The sequence below is a fragment of the Onychomys torridus genome, chromosome X, assembly GCF_903995425.1.
Source record: "Onychomys torridus chromosome X, mOncTor1.1, whole genome shotgun sequence".
In the NCBI taxonomy this organism is placed as follows: Eukaryota; Metazoa; Chordata; class Mammalia; order Rodentia; family Cricetidae; genus Onychomys; species Onychomys torridus.
The window spans coordinates 12,388,406-12,411,595 of record NC_050466.1 but is presented as its reverse complement, the minus strand read 5'-3'; the positions used below and the strand labels follow the sequence as shown (position 1 = coordinate 12,411,595).

Below are 23,190 nucleotides of genomic sequence, written 5' to 3'. Positions count from 1 at the left end.
GTATCTGCTTTTTGGTAAGTCATCAGCATTCATGATTATTATTTGTAGATGTAACTGTCTTGTTAAATAAGAAACACAGGGCCAAATACAGAGTTAATAGCCAAGAGGTCAGAGCAATAGCTGAGAGCTGAAAACCTTACCCTTCACTGCTGCTGCTGTCTTTCCTCTTCACAAGAGGCCTACTTCCTGTGCCCTGTCTTTCTTATAGACTTTCTGTTTTGCCTTCTCATTGGTTGTAAACCCAACCACATGACCTCCTCATCACTGCCTGTCTGTACAGACCTCCAGGTCTATGGTTGGTATTGAGATTAAAGGCGTGTGTCTGCCATGCTGGCTGTATCCTTGAACACAGAGATCCTGCCTAGCTCTGCCTCCCAAGTGCTGGGATTAAAGGCATGCAACCACCACCGCCCAGTTTCTGCTATAGCTTGCTCTGACCCCAAGGCAACTTTATTAACATACAAATAAAATCACATTTCAGTACAAATAAAATATCACCATAATTACTTTTTCTCCAACAGCTGGATTTTTTTTAAAAAAAGCAATTCTTATACTATATAATGGTAAAGTACTAGAGTCAAAGTTTTGCATGAGGAGCTGCCCTGGCCAGTGGGGTTTCAATGGGGGCAACCCACCTGTGGGAGAGAATGAAAGAGACAGGGGACATGAAAGACGACAGCAAGACAGGATTCTGATCAAGCTGCAAATTTTATTTTCCTCAGCAAGGCTTATATAGCACAGGATGGGGAAGGGGCAGGAAGGAGGGAAGGGAGAAGGGACATGCAGAACGTGGAAGGGGTGCAGGACATGGGAGACGTGCAGATCGTGTAACTGCAGGATGTTGGCTAAGGTCACTGGTCAGGGCCCATTTGTTCTGTTGCTAGGCTACCTGACCATGGAATGCTCTTATATTCAGTTGTCATGGCACCTGACTGTAGAATGTTCTCTTATCTTTGGGAGCCACTGGTTAGTAAACAGGTGTTACTGCTCTGGGAAGGGACAGTGGGCTTATGACTTATTCTCTGGCCTAGCTAGTACTTTTCCATGGTTCATGTTTGGTTCCTGACATTTTGGTCCCTGACAAGGAGCCATAAATGTAATTCATGTAATAAGTTAACACAGAACAACTTTTTAAAAGTCCTGTCCCTAAAGATTTCCCTATTGTGTAACCTGTTGCATCAGGTTTAATGGAAGAAATTGACTTTGTGTTTTGAGATAACATCAGTGTTGTAAGAATATGTCCTCTAGGAAGCATTGCTGGCAGACATGTAGCCTGTTCCTACATGTATCATGCATGATACAGAGGATATTCTCCACATCTAAATTCATTTTTATTTTTGTAAATGAATTAAAATTTTTGAAAAGGAAAACATGTTAGAGGGAGTGTCACTTTGAGATGTCCTTTAGTCCCTAACAAGAATAGAGAAAGCAGGACAGCAAAATAAAAAAACACTCATAAAGGAAATAACAGACTATTCCAGCAGGAGCAATAAGGCTTGGACACAAAAATAGCATCTCTGCAAAGGATAAGAGGGGGTGCTGCTCATATTGACTGCTGTGAAACCCAGAAATTTCTCTCCAGTGTTTACACACTAAGGATCCCCACTTGGAATAAATATTGTTAGCCTATACAGTGACACTTGAAACTTGAGAGGGACATTTAATGTTCAGATCTATTGCTGAGTACAAGGAGACTGAAGGAGGGCAGAGGCTGTGCAAGTGATCTAGGTTATGAGGGCTCTCAGAAATACCCAGAAAATGACCATCAAGGTGATGCTGTGGGTAAAGGCTCTTGTACAAGTTTGGCAACCTGAGTTCAAACCTGGAATCCTTGTAAAGGTGGAAGGGGAAAACTGACTCCATAAAATTGCCTCCAACTTCTACATATTTGTGTGACACACAATAATAGTAATTTTTTGAGACAGAGTCTTACTATGTAGTCTTGGCTGGCCTGAAACTCATTGTATAGACCAGATTGGCCTCTAACCCACAGAGGTCCACCTGCCTCTGCCTCTCAAGTGCTGGGATTAATGGCATATGACACTATACTCAACTAATAATACTTTAAAAAATACCCAGAAATGATATTCCTGGAAGAATTGATCCATCCTCCAAAGAGGAACTGCTAGGACTTGATTGACAGGTCATTAAGAGGAAGACAGATTAAATTCTAGTTGGAGTGGGATGGAAGATGCTGGAGTCAGTGGATCTCAGAAAGTACTGGAGAAAGTGGCCATATTTAACAGTTTCAGGCAAAACTAGATTTATTAGTTGTTTGTGGTTGCTGTGAAATAATTTCATGGCTGAAGGTAAAATAAGAAAGACAGAGTTTATTTTAGTGCATGATTCTAGAGTGATAAGAGTCTGTTGATGGTGGGGAATGCATGACATGATAGCAGGAACAGGAAGCTCGATAATCACATTTTAATATACACACAGGAAGTTGAGGAAGTGGAACAAGCCTGCAAACCCTGAAAGCTTGCTGCCTCCAGTGATGTACTTTGACACACCTTCATTAAGTATAAACAACACAATCAAGTTGAGGTTGAACAACATGTAAGCATAAGGAAAAATGGAGTTAACCCCTTGCATAAGAAGCTATCATAATGAGGTCAGACTAGGAAAATATGCCTCCTTCCCAAAGGATATAACTTTCTTCATATTCCAAAAGATGCTAAGGTAAACTAAGAAAGTGATTGACAACCTGTTGTAGTGGTGCATGTCTTTATCCCAGCACTCGGGAGACAGGGGCAGGTGGATTTCTGTGAGATCAAGGTCAGTCAGGTATACACAGTGAGACCCTATCTCAAAGTGGTGGTGATGATGATGATGATGATGATGATGATGATGATAAAATAAAGGCCAGGAAGTAATGGTACACACCTTTAATCCCAGCACTCAGGAGGCAAACTCTGTGAGTTTGAGGACAGCCTGGTCTTCCGATAGCTAGTGCTATACAGAGAAACCCTGTCTGGAAATCCAAAAGAAAAAAGAAAGAAAGTGATAGGCACTACAAAAGAGCTGTATATGCCCCAGGCTTGGAAAGTTCCAACACTAGAGAACTAAACCATAAGGCACCTTGAAAAAAGAGCTCACACAAGGGCAGGGGGAGGAACATAGCAGAGTGAAAGAGGTATTTTTTTAAGTCCATTTTCTTTAAAATGGGCAGAATGAGATGATACTGTCAGAGAGTGTATATTTGGGTTATTAATCTATAAAGAAAGGGAAAAAGGTCACTATAAAATTCACACAGTGGTTATTTTTGAGTGAAGGGAGCTTTAGATTGGGATGGCACATGTGCATGAAGGGGGCTGGCAAATTCTTGAATTGGTTGGTAGTAAGAAAATTGACTTGCTTATAGTTACTCACTAAACTAAGCATTTGGTTTGGTGTTCTATTCCGTAAGTAGTTATACTTTTGGATACAAATACCAGAAAAACCTGGTTGTTACCAGCTTAAACGAAATGTTTATCTTGAATTCCCACCTGTGGTGTGGTACCTTGACTTCTGTCCTAGCCGGTCATCTAGGACCTTCAGTGGTACCTCTGCTGCCTTATGGGGGTAAGCTGGCTGCATGTGCCTGGCCTCTCTCTCTGTCCTCTTTTGCAGATAGGGTCCAGGGGTATGGCTAACCATTTTGTGGTACACAGGTCAACCCCCACAGAAAAGCCATTATCTAGTCCCAAACACCAGTAAAACTCAAGTTGAGAAACCATATTCTAGCAGTAAGTCTCAGTACATATGGTCTGGGAGTACTTGGGGGTCTCCCAAACACTTCCAGGGGCCCATCAGGTCAAAACTGATTTCATAATAACAGCAATACCTTATTTGTCTTTTTTGCTTTCATCTCTTCCACATGTAAGGTGGGGTCTTCCAGAGGCTGCATAAGAACATGGTATTATCTGTCCCTTAGATATAGAAACAATTGTGAGAAACATCTGCCTTTTGTTAATCCAAGACTTTAAAGGGGTTTATAAAAATGTACAACAATGTCCTCCTTTTCAGGTTTTTATTTCAGAAATTGTAGTTTTTTATTAAAATATTTCATGTTAGTACATTAAAAGTTAATTATTATTTTAAATGCACAAATACTTATTTTTCTGTTGTATTCAATAAAATATATATCAGTATTAGGAGCACAGGTCTTCAAATATAAAGGGGTTTAGAGATTAAAAGTTTCAGAACTACTGATCCAGAGAATCATCAGTTTTTAAATGCTTCAGAAATGTGAAAATAGGGAGAAGTGTAACTAGGGACTGGGCATGGCAATGCTTGTCTGTAATCCCAACATTCAGGGGACTGAGGCAGGAAGACTGTGAGTTGTGGGCAGCCCAGGCTATATAAGAGACCCTTTCTTAGTTATTTATTCCCTAACAAGTATAATTACAGGTAATTTGTCGTGGACAAAACCTTTATCAATCTTTTCTGCGTCTCGACTCTGTGCTGGGTTCTGGCAACACAGGGGTAAAAAAAATAGGATTTCTGTCTTTAAAATTTGCTAACCCACAAAAAGAGACAAATCATATAAATGGCTCTCCACCCCCATTTTCTATACAAAGTATTTTCAGTATATGGTGGCATTAGGGCAGACAGCAGTGTACTTAGGTGCAGGGTCATCAGACTCAGTGATCACATCAAACTTCATCTAGATTAGAAGCTTATCATTTTCCCTTTTATCATTTACTAGACAGACCATCTGTCCTTGAATTTGCTGGTTAATAAGCCACCTTGTCCCATCTAATATGCAAATAGCCTCTATAAGTCTGGAATCAGTGGTTTAAGGGCAGAAGCCAAAACTAATTTCTGTGCTTTGGGCCTACATTTCAGTGACTGTGTTGGCAATCTTTAATGAACTGCATGCAGATGTGGATCTTTATGCTCTTCTGTTTGGAGAGAGTGTCCTCAATGATGCTGTTGCCATTGTACTGTCCTCGTAAGTAACTGTTTCTGCAGGGGTGTTGGATAATGTTTCTGGCTTTGTCCTTCAGCAGAATTCAGGATGCTGATACCAGCACAGCATGGTGGCTGCAACTTAAATTAAATGTATTTGTTCTGGGCAGTGCTTGGTAGACTATATGTTTGTTGATATTTTCAGTTACAGTGAGCTTCCTTATCCTAGAGATATAGTTTAAGACCCCCAAGTGGATGCTTGAAACCATACTGAAACTTGTTTATGATTTTCACATACATACAACTACATATCTATAATAAAGTTCAGTATATATAAATATACTAGACATGTAGAAAGTTATCAATAACTAATAATAAAGTATAACAATTAAAATAATGTTTTAAGTGTAATAAAATTATGCAACAAGCTAGCTCTCTGTCTCAAATTATTATTGTACTTTTCACTAACCTGTAACATTTTATGGCTTTTCTTTGGCAGATCCAAATTTTCAGCAACACTACTCTTTTTCCTTGGAAATATTATAAAGTAAAATAATGGTTGTTTGAACATAAGTGCTGTAGTCTGATAACCTCAATGGTTTCTAAGGGACTAATAGTCAAGTAGCATATACTATGTGGATACATTAGTCCAAGTAGTGATTCATGTCATGGACAGGATCCAGCTGGATGGTTTGAGATTTCATCATGCTGTTGAGAACAATTTACAGTATACAATTTATAAATAGTTTATTTCTAGATTTTTCTACTTAATATTTTTAGATTGAGGTTGACCTCAGGTAACTAAAACTGTAGAAAGTGAAATAGTCAAGGAGGGGGCTGTTTAGTGTGTTGTGGTATAAAAGAACGGTGGTCTTTTGAAAAACAAAACTTTCTCTCTCTCTCTTTTTAAACTCCAGGTCTATTGTTGCCTATCAGCCAGCAGGACTAAATACTCACGCTTTTGATGCTGCTGCCTTTTTTAAATCAGTAGGCATTTTTCTAGGTATATTTAGTGGCTCTTTTACCATGGGAGCTGTAACTGGTGTTGTGACTGCTCTAATATCCTTTTTTAAAGTTTTGGCGCCTGCCTGGATACACATATATGATATTAAGTTTGCAAAGAAAGAGTTCTTGGTTCCTCCTTTCAGATCAGAATCTTAAATTGGTTGTTCTCCTGAAATGTGGTACTTCCTCAGCTGGGTCAGGTACAGTGATTGGGCCCCTAAGTAAGACTCTGAGAAAAAGACTGGGAAACTGGACTTACAAAAGAAGTAATGAAATGGGTGTGGGGATATGTTGAGGTGTCTGAAGTGAGATGTAGGGGTGCATATGATCAAAATACATTGTTAAAGAATAAGTAAAACAAATTCTGTCAAATGAGAATGTGAAAAAAGGAAGGAAATAAATCAATGAAACACAAAATATACTAAATAAAATTTTTAAAATGGTGAGTTCAACTCTAGATTTCGAGTTGTCCTTACTGTTGCTGCTTCTCTCCCTTTCTTATATATAGCCCAGTTGGAACACTAATTATGGGGATGAAGAGACTGAGGAACCCAGAGGAGGCTTGCAGTCAGTGGCATTACTAATGAATGTAATACAAACCACATCCATTTTATTTGTAACCAGTATAGATAATATGGGAAATTATTAGTGAGATTTTTTTTTGCTATTCGATTTCTGTTCTAGTCTTTGAGATGTCTATCTTTTGCTCTTTGCAAAATCCCAGCTATGCCTAACTATATTTTAAATGTTGAGAAGCCAAAAGTAGCTAGCAGCTACTGTGTCAGACAGCACAAATCAAGATAGCTTTGTTTAAAGGCTCTAATACTGAGGGTTTAACTGCTCAGTGAACTTATTTGTGAGTTGGATCTATGTTGATGGTGTATTAAATGGCAGTGGTGGGAGGAAGATTCCCTATGTTCTCAAAAGGAGACCCCAGCACTTTGTTGTTGTTCTAGGAGTTATAGATTTCTTTTCTTTTTCCTGTCCCATACATGGGTCAGGCCTTAATGATCCATAGGGATCAGAGCCTTAAGAGTCTGTCTTCCCAGGCCTGCCTACGGCCTTCCCAGCCCTATAAGAACTAACTTGTCAGTCAAGCCTGCAGCCAGAGATTTACTCATAGAATCACAGTAATTCATTTACTATACAATTCACCCATTTAGAGCATATAATTCACCCATTTAGAGCGTGCAGTTCAATTGCTTTGCATTCCTTATGGTATTAATTTAAAAAATCATGATAATATAATAAAATTTGCCTCAGTACACAATTTAAAATTAGTAAGTATAAGAACCAATAAGATGGCTCAACAGGTAAGTATTTTTACCACCAAGCCTGATGACCTGAGCTTGATCCCTAGAACCAACATGGTAGAAGAAAACTACTCCCTTACAAGTTTGTCCTCTGACCTTCACATGCTTGCTTATTAGCAGGCACATGTGTAACACACACACACACACACACACACAAACCATTTTAAGTTATTAAATACATTCATGGTGTTGTTTAGCCATTCCTACTACCTGTTCCCAGAATGCTATTCCTTATCTCAGACAGACACTCTGTGCCAATTCAATAACTCTGCACTCCAGCTCTGGCTCTCGTAACTGTAACCTGTATTCTACTGTAAAGTTTCTTTTATTTTGTGTGGTGGTGGGGTGATCAAACCCAGGACTGCAAACATGGTAGGCAAGCACTTACCACTGAGCTACATCGCCAGCCCCTGGAAAGCTTAATTATTTTTTTAAAATTTTTGTTACTTGAAAATTGGAGTTTGGGGCTGGAGAGATGGCTCAGTGGTTATGAGCACTGGCTGCTCTTCAGAGGACCCAGGTTCAATTCCCAGCACCCTACATGGTAGCTCACAACTGTCTGTAATCCCATTTCATTTCTAGGGGATCTGACACCCTTACACAGACATACACATAAGCAGAACACATACAATAAAAATAAATAATTGAAAGAAAGAAAGAAAATTAAGCTGTGTGTGGTGGTGCATACTTTTAAACCCCACACTTGGGAGGTAGAGGCTGGTGGATCTCTGTGAGTTTGAGTCCAGCCTGATCTACATAGTGAGTTCCAGGACATCCAAGGCTACATTAAAAAACAAAAATGTCTCAAAAAGCAAGAAAGAAACAACAAAGAGTGGTAGAGTACTAGCCCAGCATGTTCAGGGCTCTTAAGTTCCATCCAGACACTATAACATTTCAAAAGAGAGATAAGACCCCCCCCCCAGGAGGTATAGGGAATGAATAGCCCTTAGAGAGGGGCTCAGGTTAAAAGAATGGGGATTTCAAGTGTCCCTGCTGCCCATGTCCAGAGCTGCTGTCCTTAACCTGGTGCTGACGTGACCAAGTTTACTAAGCTGCACTGCTTCCCCCTGCTGGAGACGGCGCTTTTCTTCCTGATGTCCTGGAGCACATTTCTTTTGGCTGAAGCCTGTGGATTTACAGGTAGGTTTACTGCTGGGCTCAGCAGGGCCTGTAAGAGAGGAAGGGAAGGAGGGAGGGGTGAGGGAGGAGGGGTAATGCAAGGCTCACCTGCCATAAATTTTCTTGTCAGTCGAATTTTTTTCTTGCCTCTTCTTTCCCACTGATTTTTAGAAACTCTTTTGACAGGTGTTGTAGCTGTCCTTTTCTGTGGGATTACACAAGCTCATTATACATATAACAATCTGTCAGTAGAATCGAGAAGTCGAAGCAAGCAGGTAAGAGAGGCCCTTGAGCCTGCTGAGCTGCCAAGTATCACAGCAAGAGGTGTGCAGAGCTTACAGCCTCCTCTTCCCTTCTTCATGCAGCTTTTTGAGGTGTTACACTTTCTGGCAGAGAACTTCATCTTCTCCTATATGGGCCTGGCACTATTCACCTTCCAGAAGCATGTTTTCAGCCCAGTTTTCATCATTGGTGCTTTTGTATCCTTTTCTTATTCCACATTGTAGACTGAGAGGTAACCTCTGCTGGGAAAGCTGTCTAACCACTAAGAATAATCATTTGATTACTGTCTCTGTTCTGAATTGGTCAGCTCTAGTTCAGGATATTTGCAGGGAAGCTTCTTAAAGCTTGATTTCCAGGACTGGCATTTTAATGGTATTTTCTGTTTTAAGCTAGTGCTGGATAGGCTATTATTTGTTTTGTAGAGCTCTGTCCTGAGTAGATTTGAAAGTCAGTAACCATGTCAGTCCCCAGAATTATTTTTGACATGCCATTGCCATGTCACCTGTAACACAGGAAGTTTCCTGATTTTAAAGACTAGAAGGTTCCAACCCCCCCTCCCCCTCTCTCCCAGCTGCATAGTCCAGCTTGGCCAGCCATACCCCATGCTGCCCTTGTGTGTGTGTGGACAGTGACCATGCTTTCACTCAGGCTGCCCTGCTGCTGTGGATTATGTTGGCAGAGACACCTTTGATTTTCTAAAACAAGAAGGAAGGGGGCTTTGGAAGAGGGGAGAGGAGAGAAGAGGAACAGATAAGATTAGAGGGAAGGAAGAAGAAAGGAGAAGAAAAGACAAAATGCCTAGTTCTTTGACTTCAGCGACTGGGAATACAGTATTTGGAGAGGGGAAACTTTGGGTGCTTGGCTTAGAAAGGATGGATGTGAGTGCCTAGCAGTGGCTCAGTGGCTGAGGGTTTGGCTCACTTGGTCTTAGGTACTAATATTTTTATTAAAGTAAACTTTTTTGGCCCTGGATTTCAAGATCCTATCCCTATTGCTGGACATTTGCTTGTTTATTGTTGCTTATTTGTTTTGTTTTGCCTTTTTGAGACCTCATGGGAATCCTTAACTCTTAAAACGTTATCTAAAAAACAGTATTTTTCTCTTCTGGGATTTTTGTTTCATGTGCAAGAATGCAGGGGGCTACCCCTTCTTAGCTGCTAGATAGTGACAGTGCTGGAATCTTACCTAGTTCCTACTAGTGGCTTCACACATTCACTAGAGGAGCAGCTTAGAATCTGTTGGGTTAGGTTTTCTTCACTCAGACTTAGCATGTTGCTCTGATTTGTATTTCCTGCACAGCATCCTGGAAGAGATAGTGGGAGGAAGGCCTTGTTTACAGAACAGGGCCTGTTGTCTGAGTGAGCCACATCCTCTGGGAATCCTAAAAGGCTGCTGACCACTTAAGGATTTTCCCTTCACCTCTGAGATAGAATATGCATTACAAGGACTACCCATTTCCTTTTTTAAAAAACAAAATCAAACAAGGAAAGGAAGAAACACAAAAAGAGCAGGAAAACAGTTTACACTTTACCCTGGAGGAAATAGAAGATAGTTTGGCCCTGGTTTCTGTCTGAAACAGCTGTGTCTCCTGCAGCTGGTGCATTGCTTGGCGGAAGCTCTCTGTTTGCTGGCTCCTGCCTGAGTTTCCTTTTCTGACCAGGGAATTGTGCAGCTCTCTGTTGGGTGCTGTTTAAACTTGGCAAGGGAAAGATGACTGGTTTCCCTGAATTCTTTGCTTTTCACAGTAGAGTTCCTTTTTCACATTCATCCTTTTCTACTTCTTACATCCCCAAAGGACATTTAAGCTACATAGGCAGAGATTTCTCTGAGTTCATTTGTGTGAGTGAATGTCTCTTTGTGGTAAGACTACTGGAGGTTTCTTCTCTTCTATTTTTGGGTGCTCCCTGAGAATTGATTGAAGTCCCTAATGCTTTCTTGCAAATGAAGCTTGCTGGCTTTTTCCCAGCAAAGTTTCTACATTTTGACTCCAGAATTATTTTTCTTTCTTGTCGTTTTCCTTCCAGTGGACCCCAACATAGTGCATGTGTTGTTCAGTCCCCATTCTTGCTATGGTACTTTATATTAGTTCTGGATCAGTTTTAGAGAAGTCAAGGAATCTGTCAATACCAGCTCAAAAGCTACAACAATGTGTTTATAAGCTGCAAATTAATGAGCTTAAACGTGGAAAGTTGGTCGAATGATTTCCATTTTGTTGCTGGGACATTGTTCCATGGGGAATCCAGGCATTCTGATTTCTTTGGGCAGCTGCCTGCATCACAGCATTCCTAAAATCCTGTGATCAACCAGAGTGTTTTGAAGTGCCATTCTGGAATCTTGTTGGGTCCTTAACCTCACCTGGTGGTCAGGTTGCCATCTTCTTGGGCAGAGCTGCACATATCTACCCACTCTCCTTCTTCCTCAACTTGGGCAGAAGGCATAAGATTGGCTGGAATTTTCAGCACATGATGATGTTTTCAGGTAATATATACATTATATAATATATATAAAGGAAATATATATAAAGAATAAATTTTATTTAGCAAGTAATGATAATATGACTAAAATATAATAAACGGGGCTTATAGCACACATCTGTAATCACAAACTAGGAAGGGGGAGGCAAAAGGATAAGGAGTTCAAGGCCACACTTGGATGCATATTGAGTTTGAGGCCAGCCTGGGCTAAATAAGACCCTGTCTCAAAAATCCTGTTATAGGTCAACCTGTCTTTTTACTTTTCCATGAGGTACTCCCTCCTTTGCTAAGAAAAATACTGCCCTGCTTTCCACAAATGTGCATTTGAACATATTAATACTCAGCCAATGTGTCTGTTGACTATGTATTATTTAGTTAGAAGACTTAGAGAGCTTGTTATTTTGCAAGTTTCTTTTTCTTTTAGCTCACTAGCAGGAGAATCATTTAAATAGTAAGAGTAGTTAGTACTCTAGAGTGTGCTGTACAAAGTGGTGCTGTGTTTTTCTTCTCATGCTGGGAATTCTGTGAAAGCCAGTTTCAAAGGGAAGTAGTAATAAGTAAAATATCTCCTGGTAGTGGGTAACTCTGCTGATGCAATAAGCCAATCAAGCCAAATAAAAGTCCAGGTTTAATCTGAGCAAAGCATTCAGGGGAAGAGGGGAAATCATGAGGCTGCTCCCAGGGAGGGAGCCTTAAATACCCTCTAGGGCGAGGAGCAGCTGCTTGGCAGGCTTTCTTTGGCCAGAGTCTGGAATGGGAGTAGCTGGCTGAGCCCTTAGCAGAACATCTAGGTGGGGCTCGAAATGGGGCCTGAGCTAGAGACTCCCAACTAGAAGACCATCCATACCTTTAAGGAGCTTCTACCTGGGTTAAGGAGCCAGGCTCTCAAGCAGTGGCAGTGCAATTTGAGGAATTGTCATTAGGTTCCCTCATCAACAGCTCTCCCTGTTTGGTCCCCACAGGCCTGAGGGGAGCAATGGCATTTGCACTTGCCATCCGTGACACAGCATCCTATGCTCGCCAGATGATGTTCACAACCACGCTGCTCATTGTCTTCTTCACTGTATGGGTCATTGGTGGAGGCACCACACCCATGTTGTCATGGCTCAATATAAGGTCAGTTTGTAACCAAGCCAATTTTGTGTCTAAATATGTCAGTTGTCACAGTTCTTGAGAATGCTCAAAGTGCTGTGCAGGCTGTGCTTGTGAAAGGTTTTTATTCTTTTGGTTTAAGTAGTGCATGTGTGTATGTGTAGGGGGTGCATTTTAGATTTTTTTAAATTAAAATTTGGACTATTGAGTTTTTTAGGATATAAAAGTGTCAATGAATTCTAAAAAAAAATATTTAAATAGAATTATCAATATACACAGGAAACTAGGATGAGCTGGCTCTTACTAGGGCAGAAGAAGCTCCTTAGCCAGAAATCAAAAGAGGCAAATAGAGTTTTGCTTTCTTAGGAATTTGTATGCCATGTGTCTTCTTGCTTCTGTATTAAAAAAAAAAAAAAGATGGTATTTTCTATGTAACCCTCATCAGTTATAGCTCCATGACATCTTTTGTGTGTGGTCTGTAGCTTTGCCAGGATAGAGGATTGTTGACCTGAGTTTGATTTTTCTTTTATTTTTCCTTGATCCTTCTGCATCTACTACTCAAGCATTGGAATTACAGGCATGTGTCCTCACACCCAGACTGTTTTAGTTAGGGTTTCTATTGCTGTGAAGAGACATCATGACCACAGAAATTCTAATTAAGGAAAACATTTAATTGGCTTGCTTACAGTTTCAAATGTTTAATCCATTGTCAACATGCCACCATGCATGGTACCATGCAGGTAGACATAGTGCTGGAGAAGGAGCTGAGAGTAGAGAGGGGCTATATCTTGATTGCTCAGGCACCAGGAAGTGGTCTGGCACACTGGGCATGGCTTGAGCATATATAAGACCTCAAAACCCACTCCTCCAACAAGACCATACCTACTCCAATAAAGCCACACTTCCTAATAGTGACACTCCCTGTGAGCTTGTGGGGGCTAATTACATTCAAACTACCACACAGACTCAGGAATTTTCTTTTTTAAAGAACATTTGGATTTTATACTGTGATTTACAACACCATCTAATCAAAAAGACATTGACTGGAGCAGGAGTCCAGATACCCATAGCCCAGTAATGACTGATCTCTGACCCCTCAGGTCTTTGATCTCCAGTTTTCCTCAGGTTAAATGAAGCCTTATGCCAGAGTACTTCCAGGGCCTTCCACATCCAAGTGTGAAGCTCTGCCTCTGTATTCTGTGTCACTGGAGGTTCTCTGGCCACCTGTTGTAGTTTCATGTCTGCACAGAGTGACTGCAACCCATCAAGGAGGCACTTGGGTAATGTAAATGCCTGAAGAGTCACTCTCTAAAGAACCACAAGGGGGCAGTATATCTTTCTCTATTGGTCTTTAGTTTATTTTCCCTCTGGACTGTAGAATACCAAAGACAGTTGGAGCTCTTACACACTTCAGAGGAGAGAAACAGGATTTGAGAGACTAGCCTCTTCTACCTGAGGCTTTTATACTGATGGTAGGCAGGGATTCCTAGGTTTGGCCACTGCCAGTTATGCCATTTCTGAGCTAGTATGTCTCAGACTGCAGATCAAGGCAGGGGCTTCTTGGTGACCATCAGGGTCCTCACTCATGTTTGCATTGCAGGTGCCATTTGCATTTTCATGCATACATATTAAGATATGGTTCTCACAACATTTCCACAGTTGAGATAATACCACAATCTCTATTTTAGAATTGGAGAAATGAGACACAGAACAATGGTTTTGCTCTAGGTTACAGAGTTTTAAGAGGATGAGGTGGGATTGGAATTCAGGAAATCTTGCCAAGGCTTGTCCACTGTGCCATCTATCTGTAAGAAGGGTTGTGGTGCTAAAGACTAATCTCCTCATAAAATTTGTGGTGTTTAGAATTTCAACTTCCTAGCATTAATACTAAGGGTTGGATTAAAAAAAAGCACAGTCCATCCTTGGTAATATAAACCTGAAGAAAGAAATTATAGTCATGTGGCATTCAAGTTGAGACATCAGATGATACTGTCTCTGTTCTTTGTAGTAGCATGAGGATAAGACAGGTGGTTGATCCTGTGTACGATCGAGAGTCTTTGCATTCAGTGACCTGTGAAGTTACTTTCTGACAGACTTTTGGAATAGGGGTGTTCATCTTGTACAGAGTATTGTTAGACTGCTAGCAAACAAAGTTTTGTAACTTCTTCAGACTCCTTGATATTTGTATTTATCATGGGCTTTTGAAATATTGAGCACTACTATATAGCTTACCATGAAATTTTGGAAACTTGGAAGTCTATTATGATTTATTTCTCATTCCATTCATAAAAATTCACTTTATGTATTCAGAAAATATTCACACTTATGCCTAATTTTGTGAGTAATTTAAAGCAGCCCCCTAAACGCATAAAAGTTCCAGGCTTCTCATTTTTTGCTATTCTCAGGAATTGTAGTAAGCTGCATAAGAACATAGACTTCAAAGATGCGTTAAAAACTGTAACCCACCATCATGTAACTAAGAACAAATGCAAGATATCTGGCTTTTTAATTGTGATGCTAGTGATAGAGCTCAAGGCTTCAAGCATGCTAGGCAAGAACTGTACCAGTAAGACACATCCTCATCGTCTAACCTCTTTAATCCTTTCCTTACCTACAGAACACTTACAACATCACAATATAGGCACAACTATATAATTGGTTCTTTGAAAATGTTGTTCCAAGACTCCCTGTGGATAATAAACTCTGCAGATGCTCAAGGCCCTTATAAAAATGGGGTAGTGTTTGTCCAGAACCCATGCCCATCGTCTTAAATATTTTAAATGGTTTCTAAAAGCCTTTGCTACTTCCTACAATGTAAATACTATGTCAGCAACTGTAGTGCCATATTGTTTGGGGAATCATGACAAGAGAAAAGGTCTATATGCTCAGTATAGAAGCAGTTTGGGGGATTTTTTAATCTGAGATTGATGGAATTCCCCCACACAGAGCTTGCACATGTGGAGGGCCAACTGAGTACACAAAGCAAAGAGGGCATCACCCCCTGGACACAGTTGTTGGATATCAGGCAACTAATAAACTTTTGTAATGTTCTCAGACTCTGTGATATTTGTATTTATCATGTACTTTTGAAAATGTTGAATAATATTATATAACTTGTCAGGAGTTTCTGAAAACATTGAAGTCTATCATAATTAATTTCTCATCCTATTCATAACTCACTTTTATGTATTCAGAAAACATTCTCATTTATGCTTGACTTTATATGAGTAATTTAAAACAACTCCCTAAATTGTATAAAAGTTCCAGGCCCCTCAGGAATCGTCTGGTCTCCCAGGTCCCTACTGTTCAGGGCCAGATTAAATCATGTGCATTTTCATTCTATTTCATAAGTGCTTTTCTTTTTACAACCCCAAAACATATTTAGTACAAATAGAATGAAATGATTTTCCACTGAGAGTAGAGAGTTGACTGTTTTGCACTTCCTCATGATCTTTTCAAAAAGAGGGCTATTAAAATAGTCTTACCCAGAGCAGAATATGTGGGCAGCTTTCTGAGAAGCATGTGATGGCTCAACTAGGCAGGAGCTGGTAAAGAGTGAGCCGAAAACCAACAGTTCCTGTAATACTTCTTTTGTGCTTTGTGATGTGTCTACTTTTTGGTCCCTTCACTATGTAATTTTGTCATGTTGTCCATAGATAACATAGAGAAATAAAAATGAGTCTTTGGAGCATGGGTGATCAAAATTTGCTATTATTAGTATTCTAGAAAAGACTCAGTTTCACTGTTCTTCATTGTTAATGCCATGTGAGTTTTTTGAATTGTCAAATTCGGGGAAACCTCTCTCAAGTTTCTTTGATATGTGAGCCAGAATATTTCAGAGCATAAAAGCTATGCAGCATAATTTTTATTCTGAAATAGTTATAGAACATTATGGAATACATTATGCATATTTCCCTGTGCTTCCATCTTGCATAATTGTACCATTTCACACCAGGAGCTGATGTGGGTTTGTGTGTGTGGTTCTCTACCATTTTATTACATATAATGTTTTTGCAAGCACCACTGTATTCAAGGTAAAGAATTGTTCCAACAGAAATATGTCTTTAGCTCCATCCTTTATCATACTTACCTTCTACACTCACCAGTCCCTTACTCCAGCAGCCTCGAATTTTTTCTGCATCTCTATAGTTTTGTCATTTTGATAACTAAGGAGCTCAGATCTTATAGCATATGATCTTTTGAGATTGGCTTTTTCTTCCATTCAACACAGTGCCTTGGAGATCCACATAGGCCATTGTACATGTCAGTAGTCTCTCTGTTCCTTTTTATTTCTGGATAATACTCCATGACATGAATGTATGAGGGTTTGTTTAACCATTCACACCTTGAAGAACATTTGGCTAGTTTCCAGTTTATGACTATTATAAATAAAGCTACTGTCAACATTTCTGGGTAAGTTTTTATATCAGTGTAGGCTTCCATATATCTAAGATACATATCCAGGACTATGCTTGCCAGATGAGATAGAAAATGAGTATTTAATTTTCTAAGGAACTGCTGAATAGTTTCCCAGAGTTGCTGTGTTAGTGACATATGAGGATCTGCGTTCCTGGTATCCTCAGTAGTGCTGCTTTGCATTCTCTAGCTGTTCTAATAGGTGTGTGGTGCTGTCTCTTCCTGATCTTAATTTGCATCTCTTTTTTGTGGCTAATGATGCTGAGTATCTCTTCATGTGCTTATCTATTACTTACATCCTTTTCTTTCATGACTGTCTATTCAAGTCTTTTGGTTTATAATTGGAGTTATTTGTTGTTATTGATTTTTGAAATGTTTTTATTCTAGATATAATGTTTTGAAAGTTAACATGGTTTGTAAGTGTTTTTTCACTTTATTGTAGCTTGGTCTTGAAGTGTTTTTGGTAGGGTCTTTCGTAGATTAGAAGTCATAATTTGAAGAGTTGTAATCTGTCTTTTTTGGCTCATATATTTGGTGCTATGTCTGAAAATTCACCAAACCCTCTTGAAACTTTTTACTTTGTTGTTAAACACTTAGTTTTATAGCTTACATTTATGTCTATGAGCTGTCCTTTTCAACCAACCAGTGTACCTTCAGCTTTCTTTTCATATGTTATTGCTCTGGCTGACTTTCAGTCCTATGTTTAATAAAAGTAGTGTTAATGGATATCTTCACACAGCTCCTAAAATTAAAAGGGACATATTGCTTTTCATCATTGGGTGTCATAACAACTTATAAGGATTTTGTAGATATTCATCATCAGATTGAGTAAATTTCTATCTCATGTTTAGTTTAATTTCTTTTTTAAATTATGTTCCATTTATTTTGTGGCAGGACACACATACCATTACACATATGTGTAGACTGTAGACCAGGTGACAGTTTTTGGGAGTCAGTTCTTCTACCATGTGTGTCCTGGGGATGGAACTCAGGTCATCAGGCTTGGCAAAAAATGCCTTTACCCACTGAGCCAACTTGTTGGTCCTCATATTTATTTTCTCAGAGTTTTTGTCTTGGCTGGGCATGGATTTTAACAAGTGCATTTTCTGCATCAGTTGGTGTGATCATATACTTTTTCTTGTTTAGCTCTTTACTCTCATCAATTCCAAATACTGAACCAGTCTAGCTTTTCTGAAATAAACCCTACTTGGTTATGGTATATTATTTTAATATATGCATTAATACTGCTTAACTCTATGAGCAAATACTTGCTTAAGAATTTTTCTGTGTTCACAGGGTTATATAGTCTGTAGTTCTTTTTTTTGCATGCATTTGTCTGCTTTAGGTATCAGGGTAATATGGCTTTACAACATGAATTGGAATGTGTTCTCTATTCTTCATTATACTTGGTGTTATTTTCTTTTATTTTTGGTAGACTTCCCCAGTGGAACCATATAGGTCTGAAGACTACTTTTTCTTTCTTTCTTTCTTTTTATTATTAGGTGTTTTAATTTTATACATCAGCCATGGGTTCCCCTGTCCTCCTCCCTCCCGCCCCCCCCCCCACCTTCCCCCCAGCCCCTCCCCTCCATTCCCATCTCCTCCAGGGCCAAGACTCCCCTGGGGATTCATTTAAACCTGGTGGATTCAGTACAGGCAGGTCCAGTCCCCTCCTTCCAGGCTGAGCATGTGTCCCTGTGTAAGCCCAAGGTTCTGAACTCTCATCTTGGCTGAAGACTACTTTTTCAGAAATCTTTAAACTACGTAATTGATGAGGCTATTCAGATTATATATTTTATATTGAGTGAACTTTGATAGTTTGTGAAATTTATCAGTTTGATCTAGATTGTCAAGTTATTGTTATTCATAGTGTTTTGGCTAGTTTTATGTCAACTTGACACAAGCTAGAATCATCATCAGAGAGGAGGGAACCTCAATTGAGAAAATACCTCCATAAAATCCAGCTGTAAGAGATTTTCTTAATTAATGATCATTGGAGGAGGGCCCAGCCCATTGTGGGTGGTGTCACCCTTGGGCTAGTGGTCCTGTGTTCAATAAGAAAGCAGGATAAGCAAGTCATAGGAAGCAAGCCAGTAAGCAGCACTCTTCCATGACCTCTGCATTAGCTCCTGTCCTCAGGATCCTGCCCTGCATGAATTCCTGCCCTAAAGCTTTTTAAAAAATATTTTTTTATAATTAACTTAATTTCACAGATCAGCAAAGGATTCCCCCATCCTCCCTTCTCCCTCCCCCCAGCCCACCCCCCAATCCATCCCCCATTCCCACCTCCTCCAAGGCAAGGTCTCCCCTGGGGAGTCAGCCCAGCATCATAGACTCAGCCTATCTGGGATACTTTGCTCAGCCCTAAAGCTTTTGATGATGAAGTGTTAAATGGAACTGTGATAGAAATAAACCCTTTCCACCTCAAGTTGCTTTGGTCATGGTTTTTTGTCATAGCAATGGTAAATCTAACTAAGACATATAGTGACTGTTCTTTAGATATTTCTGGGCCTACTGTTTTTTGTTTTTTTAAATTTTTTTGTTTGACATAGGGTCTCATTATGCAGCCCTAGCTGTTCTGGAACTCACTATGTAGACCAGGCTGGCATAGGACTCACAAACTTTGCCTCTGTCTCTCCAGTGCTGGATTTAAATGTGTGTGCTACCAAGCCCAGCTATTAGATTTTTTTATGTAATCATTTTTTGTTGCTTTTTAAAAAATTCCTTGTTTATTCCATTTATTTTACTATACTGTTTATCTGATTTTCATTTTACTGATTTCTGCTCCTATATTTTATTTCCATCTTTATTGTTTGTGCCCAGCTCTACCTAGACACCCGAGTGAAGCAACATGTACTGTTGTTGAAAAATACATATGATGCCAGCTCATTGTATCTGGAAAAAAACACATTTTTCCAAATGTGTTTAAGTAATGATTATTTAAGTATAGACACTGACATTTACAGAAATTGCATCAAAATAAGTTCCTTCCAAAATAAGGTAATGAGAGTGATTGGTTTCTCTTGGCTTGTGGCTTATGATGTTACTTGGTGGCCTCACATAATTTCTGTAACCAGTTTCTTATTTTAAACTGACTCAGAAATCCCCTGATACTCATTGTGGGCTTTTGAACCCTGTGAACTCAGTAGAATCAGAGCTTACTTTCTTACTTGTTCCTTATTTCTTCAACTGCTGATGAGTGAGTGGTTAGGTAGCTGCTCAGAAGTAGGACCAAGGCAGGTCTTGGAGTTCTACTGTAAATAACTAGAGGTTAGCTGTGACTCCCTCCCTCCTTCCCTCCCTCCCTTCCTTCCTTCGACAGTGTCTCTCTACATAGCTCTGGCTGACCTGCAAATCGCTATACAGACCAGGCTGGTCCTCAAACTCAGAGAGATCCACCCACCCCTGCCTCCAGAATGCTGGGTGGAAGTAAAGGTAAAGATGTATGCCACCATGCCTGGCTAGCTGTGATTTCTTGACCAGGACTAACTTCAAGTCTGTTCATGAAGAAAAAAATAAATACAACTACAATTCCAAGGCCAGGTCACTTTGGTTCATAAGTCTAAATTTTATTTTTAAATTAATTTTTTATGATTGATATTTTAAGATATGGGAAATGCTCCAACATTTTAGTTAATATACAAACTGTATATTTTTCTGTCTCTTGAATAAGTGCTGTTATTCACAAAGGACATAATTTTGGCAACTTGGAGGGATTATGAAATTATATCAACAGATGAACATATATAGCCCAAAAAAATGTTATGTTGGCATGATGACTGTTCTCTTGGAGTACACACATGAAGTGGTAGTGAGGACTGGGTAGGGACATAATAGAAAGACATACATCCAGCTAGCCAAATGAACAGATAACCTTTGCATCCCACAGGGAAGTAATACAATTATTCAAAGGCAAGTAAGAATACTCTGGTATTAATTCTATTAGACTGAGATTTATGGTAAAATTCTCTTCAAGATAGCATAAAGTATAAAGATGAGAAGAAATCCTGGGCTCTTTATGTAACAGTGTTTGTAAGTTGGTATTTAAAAAGATGCAACCTTATACTTAGAAGTAGTATTTTAGCAGGAATAATGGGTCCCTGAGTCTACAGGTCTAGGAGTTGTGCCTCTACCATTTTGACCCTTTTTGGTTTTTGGTTTTTGGTTTATTGAGACAGGGTGTCTCTGTGTAACAGTCCTGGCTATCCTGGAACTCCTTCTGTAGACCAGGCTGGCCTCAAACTCACAGAGATCTGCCTGCCTCTGCCTCCCAAGTGCTGGGACTAAAGGTGTGTGTTACCACTACTTGGCCTATTTCTACCTTTGTGATTGTAGGCAAGTCATTTTATCTCTAACTCTCAATTTTCTCCCCAATTAAATAGTGACAATCATACTGTGCTGATAAAATGTGATTACAGTAAATATGATGAGAAATTCTTGCACTAGGGGCTATAGGGTACAACTCAATGACAGAATGTTAGCCTAGTGTGTGCAAGGCCCTCATTTCTATCCCTGGTTTCACCACTACTTCCAGAACCCCCCCCCCAATTCTCTCATTAAATATGCTGTTTGATACATGGCACTCACTTACTAAATTTTAGCTGTTTATAATATTACAGTCACCCAAGCAACAATAAATCTTACATTAAAGAAACCCTGGCTTGTTTTCCTGGTATTTGTTACAGCTTTTCAATATGCTATAGTAATTTAGAGAGTATGGCTTAAGGCATATTCTTATTCTGACCATGCAACTAATTGAAAGTATCACCTTACAAGGAGTTATGATCTCTTGCATTTTTCAAGGGATACAATGAAATGAGAATTTTGAGCATTGCCTATCATAATATTTCTCAATTTTTCCAATTAACTGCAGTGAAAATTTAATCAGATGTTTGCTATATCTCTTTATATTTTATGCTTTTGGATGATTTCAAACTTACCAATATGTGTTTTAGGGGGTTATTTTTGTATATGTCCCACAGGAACGAGTTTTCACATCCATAGGGATGACATTACTCCATCTAGAGTACATGATTTAGTGCAGTGTTCTCAACTAAGGGTGATTTTGCTGCCTGGAAGACATCTGTGAACATCTTTTTGGTTACCATATCCTGGGGCAGATGGGGTTGTTGCTGTTGGCATCCTGTAAGTAGAACGCAGGATCCCACAGTGCACAGGAGAATGGCTCCCCATGACAAATAGTTATTGTGGATTCAAAAGCCCATAATGCTGAGTTTGTAAAACCATATTATAGCATGATGGTAAGGTTTAATATTGTCTGAATAATCCAGAAATCATTAAGGAAAGTGAAAGGCCACTTCAAGCCAGAGACTTCAAAGGAAAAAGAAGAGTCGGAGTTTGGTCCCTGGCCTTCAGAATGAAGCAGTGAACAATGTTGTTTGCTTATATAGAAAAAAGTGGCTGTCTTTGTCTTCTAAGTATTGGATATTTTTTTGGTAATATAGTGGGTTTTGTTCTTCCTGTTAACTATGTATAAAATATACAAATACTCCAAAATATATGTTCATTGTTTAGGAACAGTTTTCTGTTTTCTTTTTTATGAACACATCTTGCTTTATGAAACAGATGAACTCCTGAAATTTTTGTAGATTAATTTTATATACTGTACATTTATTCATCTGATCTTATTGTGTTATATTTTGAGAGGTTTAACATCATTGTCAATTGTTCCTCATTTGATCTAGCTCTTAACATTACTACTTTAAATTTAGCAACTTCACTGCCTCTTGGGTTTTAGAGAACGGAGACAAGCAAAGTTGTTATGCAGCTCCAAGGTTGACACTTACATAGTGTTTTTAAGACTTTAGGTTCCATCCCAGAACTGACCAAAACAGGGACTAAGAATTTCTCTTGAAGGTGAGATAGCCTTTCTTCATGGACATGGTCCAGGTCAGATGCCAGAGCTCCTGTACTTGTGTTGTTCTATCATATTCACATTTCCTTCTTCTGCTGCCCAGAGTTGGTGTGGAGGAGCTCTCCGAAGAGGACCAGAATGAACACCGCTGGCAGTACTTCAGGTGATACAGACACTACTAAGAAAATAACTCACTGGGCTTTGATTTTCTCTTCTAACTCGAATGGTTTCTCTTTGCTGTTTGCTTTTTCCTTCCTGAGTGTGCCAATCCTCACTCCATGGGCAACATGGAAATCAGTTCTAATCATTCTTTCTGTTTTCTCTCCATGTTGATTGGTGTGTCAGTGTTATTGAGATTCTGTGCTTCCCACCCACATTTTGGACCATGTGTTTTCAACCCCAAAGCCTGAATTAATGTCTTCATTTGGTACAGCTGAGTTTAGTGTTAAGGACAGCTTATTTTTAGAGGCATCTATACTTTCTCCTGAAAACCCTGCTTCTGATCTAGTTAAGTAAGGCTTGTAATTAATACAGATAACTAGAATTTTGAATTTCAGCCTTGATTAGAGCATAGCTCACTTGATCTTAATTAAATGCTAGTGTTGTGTATTTTTAAGTATGTATTTGTATATCTATACTTTCTCATGATGGTCCAGACGACATGAAGAACATTGGTTTTTATAAATGAAACTTGATCCAAGTTTCCACTAACACAGTTTGTTTC

General features: G+C 39.3%; 1 protein-coding gene across 6 annotated transcripts in view; it reads left to right on the top strand.

Annotated features, from left to right (window-relative positions):
- Slc9a7 (solute carrier family 9 member A7) overlaps positions 1 to 23,190 on the top strand; it is a 204,564-nt gene that overhangs the window by 97,484 nt on the left and 83,890 nt on the right. For 5 of the 6 annotated variants that reach the window (XM_036175266.1, XM_036175269.1, XM_036175267.1 and 2 more), the window contains exons 6-13: positions 4,828 to 4,933; positions 5,808 to 5,949; positions 8,243 to 8,348; positions 8,514 to 8,602; positions 8,693 to 8,806; positions 10,976 to 11,087; positions 12,046 to 12,199; positions 22,570 to 22,629. In XM_036175266.1, the coding sequence (XP_036031159.1) occupies positions 4,828 to 4,933; positions 5,808 to 5,949; positions 8,243 to 8,348; positions 8,514 to 8,602; positions 8,693 to 8,806; positions 10,976 to 11,087; positions 12,046 to 12,199; positions 22,570 to 22,629 (883 nt within the window). The remainder of the gene's footprint in view (positions 1 to 4,827; positions 4,934 to 5,807; positions 5,950 to 8,242; positions 8,349 to 8,513; positions 8,603 to 8,692; positions 8,807 to 10,975; positions 11,088 to 12,045; positions 12,200 to 22,569; positions 22,630 to 23,190) is intronic. The other variant, XM_036175268.1, reaches the window with a different exon arrangement.